General features: G+C 35.0%; 1 protein-coding gene across 1 annotated transcript; it reads left to right on the forward strand.

The window, feature by feature from the left end:
• On the forward strand, positions 1-11,273 carry LOC135686056 (progressive ankylosis protein homolog). The gene is made up of 12 exons (XM_065202207.2): positions 1-870; positions 2,110-2,323; positions 2,815-2,933; positions 3,615-3,698; positions 3,815-3,997; positions 4,837-4,989; positions 5,674-5,766; positions 6,018-6,098; positions 6,386-6,515; positions 6,956-7,079; positions 7,368-7,467; positions 7,825-11,273. Exons 1-12 carry the CDS (start codon positions 757-759, stop codon positions 7,888-7,890), a joined length of 1,461 nt encoding a protein of 486 aa, XP_065058279.2. The 5' UTR covers positions 1-756; the 3' UTR covers positions 7,891-11,273.
• Positions 11,274-11,407: the final 134 nt, after the last annotated feature.

The following is an 11,407-nucleotide window of genomic DNA, read 5'->3' on the forward strand; positions in this document are numbered from 1 at the left end:
AAAAAATACTATTGCTGAGGATAATGTAATCTAGTTGGGTGCCCCAAAGTTAAAGAAACCTTGTTTGAACGACAGGGGCGTTGCTAGCGACGGGTGTAATCTACAAAGTCCGTAGTTTGTCGGTCAAATTGTCTATCAGTAGGTGAAATAGCACCTAAATTCTTCTCCATCTTTGTCTTCGTCGGTAAATTTGTCTATTGATGACCCTCAACCCTGCGAGGATGGCTCAGTTGTTAGAGGCGCTGATTACAGCCCAAGGGTCAGTGGTTCGAGTCCCTGGCATGACCAAACTTTCACCAAGAGTTGGGAGAGTCGCCAGCTCTCTGTAATTCCAGGCGTAGGAATCACGAGGTGTGGTCACATCGAGAGGAAGGACCAGGACACTGCTCGATAAGCATAGCTTCTCAGTGTCTTAAAAACTACCTGCGGATGCTAGGTAGCAACAAATACAAATACAAACCCTCCTAGTCTGGGAGGTCAAGCGACGCTACTGTTGAACGATAATAAATGTTGGTCTATCCAAGGGTATTGCCTTGCAAATGTTTTAAAATGCCCTGCTAACCATTTGGGTAGCTTGGGGAAGAGATTTCCCGACAAAACTGTCCTCTACAGTAGATTCGGTTCTTTGTTGGCTTGTATCTTTTTCAAATCTGCATGTTAATTTCTCCACAGTCATGATTTCTCAAGCGCGCCGTTTTTTTAAATAAACCTCGTTTTGATTATGTTGCCAAATATACATATCATTGCAAATGTACCATGGATGCTGGAAGGTTCCAATGTGGAAGCTGCTGGTACAGCCCATACGCCAGACTTTTGCGGTATCTTGCACCTGTAGCATTGACACTGATAGCAATTGATATTGGAGAGCAGGTATGCTTGACTCATCCTTGGGATTGTTTGAACTGAGTCCGTGTTTTTCTTCTTTTAACTGTAGGCCTTATCTGCACCCAGTCTGCTCTACCTGCGTGGCATTTGCACACACGAGGTTTTCATTCATTCAAAGTTTGAATCAAACTGCAGTTGTTTCTAATTTAATGTTACATTAAACTATTACTTTTAAAATCATCAAGTAGAAAGTTTAAAATCATAAAACAATCAAAATCATCATAATTACAGCTTTTAAAATCCATAAAATTCTTGTTCGTCATCTGTTTCATCCACAAGATTCACAATGACTACAGGAGTGTGCCCTCCAATTAAGAGGATGCATGGTAAAAACCTTCCATTTGGGAGTGAAAAACTTTTGTCAGGTATTTTTCTATTGCCATGGACGGATTAAAGTAATGATTTGGGGGGGGGGGGGATTTAAGTAATGATGGAAACACCCATTTTCAAAATCCTTTTTTAAATTTAAGTTAAGGGAGATAAGAAGATAAATAAAGTAAAATTTTGGTGTTATTTTGGTACTACTGCCTACCGAAAATGATTTTTGCTGAATGGAAGCAAAATTTACAGAAATATTGGGGGGGGCTGCACCCACCCCCTGCTATATCCGCCCCTGTGTAATATTTTGTCTATAAAATGACATTTTGTTTTTAAAAGGAAATGATGGGACAGTCAATGTTAACATGTATAAGTAGCACCCTTGAACCTAAATGCCAATTTGAGTTCAAAAAAGCTACATCTTATTCATGGGAAATATGGTAGTTTCTAACAGCCTCAAACATCCTTATACTCAATTCTTCTTCTTTGAATATGCATTCGCATTTAGTTTTCCAAAATGATGTAAATGCAAAAAAACCCAATTTTATGTATGCAAATGTTTAAGTACACACCTTTCTCTTACTTTAGAAAATGTTTTTAGGCCTGTAGCAGTCAAAATTTTCTTATTCTGCCATTGCCTTGCTTTCACTTGCTTATTCTGGCATCTGCTTCCAACAGTGAAGGCATGCCATCATTTGCTTGCTTTTATTAATGTCTCTTGTCAATGGTTGGTGTCAAGTATAATTTGGTATTGTATTACTCTATGTTTGAATCAATGAAAACATTGATAAAAAATGATGAATTTCTTCAATTTCTCAGGGGTAATGTTCTATTGTTCATATTGCTGGATCATTGCTGCACTGAAGGTAGATTTTCGGATATATGTAAATTTGGTTAATATTTTAGGCCCTAAACAGAGCACTAGCAAGTTCCTTTGATGCCGTTGATACATTGGCTAGCTTTGGAATCTCATATGTCATTATCAAATTGGCAACAGGCGCTTTGTCAGAAATTAAAATGGTCAGCATCATGCTGCTGCACAATCACTCAGATAGGAGAAGAATAGGGCTATGTGTCTTAATTTCTGGCTTGTGTGTTGTACTGTTTGCACTCATAGTTGGTATGTCATATATTTTTATTTCTATAAAAGCATTTTTTGTTTATACTCCATTGGTAAATAATTTTAATAGATAAACTGGTATTTCACATTTATATATAATCTGGTAGATGGCCCCATCCAGGTCTCTTCCTTTAGGCACATATTATTTCACTATGAGGAAGCCCTGAATGCCAGGCTAAAAAATTATGTATATATATTTTAAATCGTTATTTCAGTTTTTTCATGTTACATTGTTGGCTGTTTACTTTTTTTCAGTTTTTCATATTGTGGAATGTATTTTTTTAGTCCAACGGGCAGTAATGGGCAGTCCTGTTACCATGATTTTTACTTTTTATTATTTGCACATAATACAAACTTTCAAATTATTTGGTATTTGAGGCTTAGAGAATCATTTATATGTTGTAAAAGTAATCGTTTTTCATAAAAAGTATTCCTATCATACCATTTTTTTCATTAATTGATTTACATTATTTGCTGTTCATTCCTTTCAGCTTTTACAGACTTCGGATTTTACCTAATTGATGAAGTGCACAGAGTACCCCCAAATATTGGACAGCTTGCAAAAGACACAATCTTATACCTATCTGTATTTCCATTGGTTGATGGTATTGTAAGTGTATAGTTGATTTTCATAGTGATATCAATTTTGTACCAATTATAGCTCATTTTTCCATTATATCTACATTAGTTCAATTTTTTCTTGTGAATTTTGTAGCTTAAAAAATTTGTTGCTGGCCTTTTTGCAATGGCTGTAATGGCTGATGGCACGGCAGTCTTTGTACCCCCTGAAGAAAGGGTCTGTCAGGAAATTGCTACTGTTGTTGGCAATCTGCTTCACAAAAAGTTCAGTTCTATGGCCACACCTACTGTCATCTTGTTGACAAATTTATCTCTCTAGTGAAATTTAGTCTCAATGGCCCTGGTCTTTGATAACGATGCTATGTTTTTATCAATGTCTGTTTTAAAGATTGTTTAGAAAAGAAATTGTGAGGATCAAATTGCAGAATGCTTTTTCTCATGTGTGCTTGTCTAAAGTAATGTTTTGTTTGAGCACTAGTGTATGAAATGTGACTGCACAAGCTTTTTATATGCAAAAATATATACCTGTACATATATTCCAGATTGCGTTGTCTATTCTGACTCAAAAGTGCTCAATGTGCAAATGCACAGAGCAATAGATATAGAAGAAGATAGGCTAGAAATGAGACATGTTCTCTGTTACTCTAAGTTTCTTGCTTGCGCACTCATCAGACTGACTGTAATCTAATTATAATTTTAATCATAATTCTAGGCATGGCTTCACACTGGTGTTTTGCTTAGGTACAAATACAGCTTAACAGTCGGTGGAGCATCGGTTTTAGACAATATAGTCCAGGTAGTGTTCCTTACAAAATCAACAATTGATTAAATTCATTATGAGTACTTATTACCTATTTTGTATCAAATTGTGTTTATATCCTTTCTTATGAATGGATTTGTACTTTCCTTCAGGTTATAACTGTTGTTGCACTTTTGCAAACAAGTCTCTCAAGGACAAAGCCAATCCTGATTCCTGTTCTGGCTACATATTTTGGCACACTTGCGAGACTCCTTGCCGTGACAATTGCTTATTACAAACATGTTCATCACCAGCTTGGTGAATACACTACAGTGGACTCTCCATCTAGAGTTGAGGTTTATATCTAGATATATTTCTTTCTTAATGACAATCAACAGAATGTAAAGCAGCTTAACCATTTTTTTGATCAACAGTTGGCCAATCAAAAAGTATGATAACGCTCACAAGTTTATTGATTAGCAAATAATTGATTGAATTTTTTTGACTGATGGCTTAAGCCACTTGAGTATCTGTGTATTGCCTTTAATCTGGATCAAAGGTTTCTTAAATTTATGAATTTCTTGTAGAGCTTGTTTGAATACAAATGCTGTTGATTTTTCATTGTTTTTAAATCTTATAGCTGCTGTTTTTATTAGCCATCTTTTGTTGGAATAAAAGTTGAAATCCCTGATTCCGGAAGTCAAAGCCTTGCTCAACATTTAAGTCTTAGTTATATTTTTGTAAACCAATAGAAATCATGTAATTGATGATGTAATTTTCACATGAGATGAAGGTCTTTCCAGTATGGCGAAAAACGTATAGTGGCAAATTGCTGAAAATGCTTGCTTAAGGTGCAAAAAGCTGTATATTGCAGTAACGCTCCATCCATGACTTAAACAATTTTCTCTCTCTGGAAGCAATTAGCAGGAACAGAAAACCATTATCTTCAGCAAGAACTAACCATGTACATTGGTTATATAGACCACACACCTCTTTCTTTTAAATAGCCCACTCCTTTCACATTTGTCATGTCTATACCACAAATGCTTACTGCACAAAGAAATCCATTTTATATCGAGTTCCTTTTGTTTAATAGCTGGTTTATCAGAATATATATTTCCAACAGTGTATTGTTAAATATGAGATTTTCTTGCAGCTCAACTAATAATGTTTTACCGTCTTGTTTACTTTCCAGGAAAGAGGAAATAGATTACAGTTCAAAAAAATTCTATCATTCTGGGCGCCACTAGCCTTAGTTCAAATTTGCCAAAGAATAAGTAGGCCTATTGTGAACTTGTTTGTTGCCAGAGATCGTTTAGGGGGAGTAACACGTGAAGAAGCAGTAAAGGTTTGATTCTTCTACTATTCACTGACTTTATAAGATTGTGATAAGGCTGTTTTTAGATCTCAATGTTCATCGGGTCTGGATTAACCTTGGGTATCAGAGCCCAAGAGTGTTACTCAAATATACTTAGGATTGCTTAGGCTGTTTTACAAACCATCGGGCCAAAAAATAATTTCCATCGGAAACATTGCCCAATGAAAGTAATTTTTCTCAGTATGCACAAGAAAGTTTGCAATTTTTCTTTTTTTTTCATACTCGAGACCCAAGAAATAATTCTGAATTTCATGAACCCAAAAAAGTAATTTTACAAATGACTGACCCAAATGAATAACTGTTGCTCAAATTCTAGACGCAAAATGTAACCTGATCACCCCTATTATCCTTATGTATTTTGAAATCTTTAGTTTCAAATAACTTGTTACAAGAATAATTTAACAATATAAGTGGTACAATAAGAAAAGGCCTTTCTAAATCGTCGCTTATAAAGGTTTTAGTATCAAAAATATTCTATGAGGATTTTGGCCCAAATAGTAGAATATTCATTTTACGCTTTTGATGTAAAGAACAGGACGGTTCCAAGTTGCTACTCCTAGTTTCACGCTCAATGCATATACAGCTCTGCCTACAATACATCGAGCACTTCACTGTCAAGCTATCTTTATATTGGATTCTGTTCCTTTTTTAAAGGCTTTGGCTGTTTTGTCCGTCTGCTATCCAATCGGTCATCTACCGTATGGTTGGTTGAACACTCTACGATCTGTTGAACCAGCCTTTACAAAGGTAAAACTTGTATCATAGTTTTGTTTGCCCCACACGATTTAGTTGTCACAAACTTGATTTTGCCTGCTGATAAACCTAAAAATATTTGACAGTATTTGAAATCATTAATGATGTTTTTATGACATGACCACGACTCTGAATTCTGATGTTTGAGCTCGGAATTCGACTCTTTAAGTATTTCTCTTATACAGTTATATAAGTAATGCTGTTGTTTTTCTTATGAGACTTAAGATTGTTCTTAATACCTTTAGAGAGAAAATGAAGGAGAGAGACCTGTCACTGTGAAGCATATACGAATCTTCCAGCTGTGCTGTTTTCTTCTGTCAATAGCGGTATGTACTTATCCATCAAACCTCACCATGAAATATAGTAGATTTGCGATTCTAGATTACCAGTAAAAAGCTGACAGATAGATTTAAATACCACATATCGTAAGAAAAGAAGCATGGCTGCCATTTTTTCATATATCAAACATAATGTATGAACCATTCTGCCCATTTCTTCCGTCCTTTAGCAAATTATCAGAATGCAATAGTTCCTGCTGAATATGTTTTTTTACCTTTTTTAGCGCGTTTAAGTGAACTTGCTTAAAGATTTCAATACTAAGGCATTCTTTCAGCTTATGGCAATCTTGTTCTGGATTCCTGGAGTAGCTTCTGCCATACTATACCATGTTAGTGATGTTGATAAAGACATTATTCAGGACGCTGTTGTTGTTCTACACGTGTTTTCCTTTTTCTCTATACCAGGTTGGTAAAGGTTTATTTCCTATTTCTGCAATTTTTGTTGTCATACAATTAGCTCCATTTTCCTGCAATGTATCTTTTTTGTCATCTGTTGGCACATATCCGTCCATGAAATGAAAGAAATCTTCGGATTCTCTAGATCCTTAAAAAGTAATGAAGCACCAAGCAAATGGTATACCTGCAGTCTGTATTCAAATTAAGGAAGGTTTTAATAATTTAAATTGTATATTTGACAGAAAGGTTAAACAGTTTTTCAGTGAAAATTGTCAGAATCTGGATAAAACATTCTGAACTAACATTTTATGGATTTTGAATGTTGAATTGGATATTCTTTTTTCATTTTAATTTTAGAATTTTTATCTTAATTTTTTATGGTGTCAGTATGGTGTTGGTATTATGTTTGTATGATTTTTCCGTTAATAATATCTTTTTCTTCTAACTAGTGGCAAACAGAGCTGTATTAACTGGGAATTTCGTCGCAAAATCCCAAACCAATTATCTGTATCCAAGTATTCCAGCAAGGGTCATTGCCCTGATGGCAATGCTTTTTATTTTGCCTAGAGTTGGGTATGTGCATCAATTTTTTTTACTTAATGGTTATTCGATAAAAATAATCGTTTACCAATATGTCATATTGTGTTCGATGCCGTTAAAGCAGAAATTTTTGTGAGTAGAGCAGTATGGTTCTCACTTGCGACCCAAAGTTTCATACTTGATGGATGAGACCACCGGGCAACTGTTTATCGGGCTAATGTCCATCTTTAACCGTTGATTATACGGTTCAATTGACATTTTCAAAGCTAGATAAATCTTACTCAGGTTTCACAGTTAATAATATGGCAAACTTTATTTCAGTGTTCACCGATCACTTATGGGTGTTGCAGCGTTGATTTCAGGATTTCTCGCTGAATCCTTATGCAATCTGATAATAACAGCCATCGTCTATTATCGATCAGTAAGTTATCATCTAAATTTTACAATAGCACAGAACAGCCAGGGAAAACCAATTAATTGCTCAATATCAAATCTTTTAACTGATCAATGTTTGCTGATGATAACTGACTATTTTTCTGAGATGGGTCCTCTTCAATCGTATCCTTGGCTGCAAAGGCCATATTCTATCACTTTTTCTCTTCGTCACTTTGATGTATTTGATTGCCGCTGGCTCTTTGAATGCCATCCTTTTGTTCACCGAGCAAACTTGCTCCTCGTTTCGACTTTCTTCGACTCATCCTTTTTTGTAATGTGCTTTTTGCTGTTTCCTGAAAATCTTCGAACTGAGTTTTTATTTTGCTGTTTCCTGAAACTACAGAGATCGAGAGAATCTTGCCAAATTCAAGTAGAAGACAACGAAATTCAAAAAGAATCAGAACTTTGATCAATTGCAAACCATGAGTGCGATATATTCCAGATGTTTGATGCTGTCAGTATTGAAATGGTTTTAAGGTTTCAGGTAATAGATCTGCAGAAGGTAAATAATTGGGACATTGTTATAGATAAAAAGGGCATTTGTTACGTTGCGACGTAACATTTTAGTTCCTTATCCTGCACCTTATAACTAGAGCTTTAGCAATAGCAGGAGGATTCGTTATCCGAATGTTGAGCTTCCTGTCATGCAAGGCAATTTATTCTTGTCAAAAAATGTGGACTTGCGAAGATAGTATCCTAAAGAAAAGCCTTAAGAAAAGCTAAAATGCTAAAATGAGCTAGAAACTCACAGAAATATTTGGAGGTGAAACTTTTTGAATAATTTGAAAGTATAATAAACCGAATTTATAGGTTTTACTGTCAAAGTGATCAGTCGCGGGTGATTGCGGTAGCCAAGTTAAAATATAAGGCCTGATAGATACTATAAGATAATATAAGACATTTTAGATGTTTTAATATTATTGATACAATCGAAATTAAAATGTATATTGTTGTCAAGATTTTCATATTAGTTAGGAAATTAAAGTATATTTGAATGCTCGAAATGTTTTAGAATATTTTTTAGGTTTATAACAATTTCATGAGTATCAAAAGAACGAAGCTGTTATTTATAATTTTATGAACTTGTATGATCTTCTGCTTGATCAAGACTTTCAGAATCACGTGATTTGTTGTCATTTTAACCCAGTCCCAAGCGAATTGCAATTTTTTGTTGATACAGCTAGTTATTTGTGTTTTCCCTGATTTCCTACAGTATATTAAAGTTCAAGTTTCTCATTTTTTACAAAAGCAGATAGGTAAAGATGAACTCAAATTTCATATTTTCTCTAAAAGTGCAATAATTTTCATACATAACGTTTCGGAATAGCTGTTATCTGTCGTCAAATTTATAGACCTTTCTTTTTTTGGTTGGTTTTGATTTCTGTTACTTTGTTTGCTCGTTTGAGGATTTTTTTATTTACTTCCATCTTTATCAACCATGGAAAACACCTTTTATTTCGTCAGCCAATTTTATGACTTAATGAAGACATAATTATCAGCAGCCTTGGTGATAAATTTATTGCTAGATGTTCTCCTCTTTGTGAAGTTAATCTTGAAATAAACCCAAGTAATTGTGTTTGCTCTTCCATACCACCTGATAATATATTTGACTTTCAATTATTCATTGATAGTGGGTTGTCGATTGATGATTGAAATGAATGATACCAATGTTTCGATGATTCTTGTTTATTATGAATTCTTCCATGAAGGCTACTCAAGTCAACGTTCACAAGTGATGATAAAACCTCTTCACATTATGATCTATAATCATTGGGATCACCAGTCAAGATCATTTTTTGTGATTAATCAGATTCAACCCCAATGATCATCTGGCATCACCCATGATCATAATGAATCATCATGGTCATTATCACGAATCGTTGATCAAGTGAATCGTTATATAGTAGGAATCGGTTTCCTAATTGCATGGGAAACACCTCAAATCTATTTTAGCCCTGTAGCCAGACAAGCATTTCTTTACAATTCATTTAAATTCTTCTTCTTAGATACTCACACCTGACCATCTGTGTAAACAGAAGAACGTCAGACTTGCGAATGTTCCTAAGCCAATAAGGATATCACCCTTCTTTGTTTTCTTTGTACAATCCCTGACATCATAGCTCCTTTGCTTCATGTATGGAGCCTACCGAAAGGCTATTTATCATGAATTTTCTATTCAGTCTTCTTAAATAAAAAAACTACATCCTAAATTTGTTTGACTCGATTTTCTAGATAGCCGAAAAAGTACCCTTTTTAATTTTTTTGGAAATAGTTACTTTTCTCGAAATCATACAATAATTTCGAGTTTTCTTTTGTGAGAGACACCGAAAATGTTAATTTCTTTACATGCATCATCAATAAAGTGTTAAAGTTTAAGGATGAAAGTTTGATATAAAACATCCAGACTGAAAAAATTCTCCATTCCCTAATATCCCACCTTTACGCTTTTTTGCTCAACATAAGGCGCAAAAGAAGAACTGAATTGATTTCGAAGCCTGAAAGTTAGTCAGCGAAGCAGATACCCTACTCATCTAGTTTTGCTACAATGTATTTATACAGTCATATGACGGTTTTATCCCTTTTCCATTAGCGATTTTACGAAGGCAGCTTAAATATTGTCCGGGGGAACAAGAAGCCAGGTTGCCGATCAGCGTTTTAACTTGGTTTACACAGGCCTTCTCTTTGTCAATAATGTACCTAGGATTCTTCACAAGTAACGTTTGCCTAATGAGGCTAATTTCCACCCCCCACCCCCCTCTCGCTTGAAAAATTAAGCAATTTTCATCTTTTTTCAACTTTTATTTGCATTTTTGTTAACTTTTTTCTCCCGTGTAGTTTTTCCCTCCCGTGTAATCTTTTAATTACTGTATAGAGACTTTTTGGAAGTTTTGTATTTGGTACTACCTAGTTTCCAGAGCTTATTGAGAAACTGTACTTATCAAGCAGTGTCCTGGTTCTTCCCTTCGATTTGACCGCACCTCGTGTGTCCTAAACTGGTACGAAAAAGCTATTTTGTACTTAAGGAGCCAATCTAAAGGCACACAGATTTCCAATTGGTCAGAACAGACTTCGGCAAGAAAAGCGTGTTCTCAGGTTTTTTGTATTTGCTCCGGTCCATCTTTTATAACCAAATACAACCGTAGGAGGGTAGAAAAGTTGTTTTTTCAATTTTTGAACGGATATACTTTTATGACTTGCATACTTTAGGATCGCACAAAATGCTTGGTGAATGACGTGATTTCACACAATAATAGAGGGTCACCAGCTCCCTTTCTTTGATTGAGCTGTGTGATGCACTAGCCCTAATAAAATTCTTTGGCACTAAGTAGGAAAGCCTATTGAAGCTATTTGGCTCCACAGTTTATATGTTTGTTATTCCTCAATATTCCAATTCTTTAAAAGATGCCCTGGAAAAGACAATAAAGTAGTAATAGATGTAGCATATTCAGCATTGTGACTGCATCATAGATTTGTTCGTAGAGAACTTAGCATATAGATCTTCAGCTCTGGGTTCATTCATTTTGCTACTCTTGGTGAAGACCCCACAATCACAAAATCCCAGGTGCATGTAAAAGAGAAAGTATACACGGATTTTTAGATGACCATATTCCATATTCTGACGTCACTAAAAACCTTCGTAAACTATAGCTAGGCATAACTCCATTATGTGTTATCAATATGGGAAGAATCATACATTTGATCCATTATCTAGGGACCCTCCTGAATTTTATGTATGAACCAATTTTTGAATTAGTTTCTTTAACGATTGTGTAAACGGCGTTCATGCCTGATAATACTTTATTATTATCCGTTAATTCTCACTCCATTACTTGTATTATGGAGATATGAACAGCCTTTGCTTATGACAACACAGGGTAAAGCTGTCCAAATATATGTGTAAGGGAATACATCAAACACAGATTTAT

The sequence above is a fragment of the Rhopilema esculentum genome, chromosome 6 (genome assembly GCF_057945365.1).
Source record: "Rhopilema esculentum isolate cy_ngs chromosome 6, ASM5794536v1, whole genome shotgun sequence".
NCBI classification, from domain to species: domain Eukaryota; kingdom Metazoa; phylum Cnidaria; class Scyphozoa; order Rhizostomeae; family Rhizostomatidae; genus Rhopilema; species Rhopilema esculentum.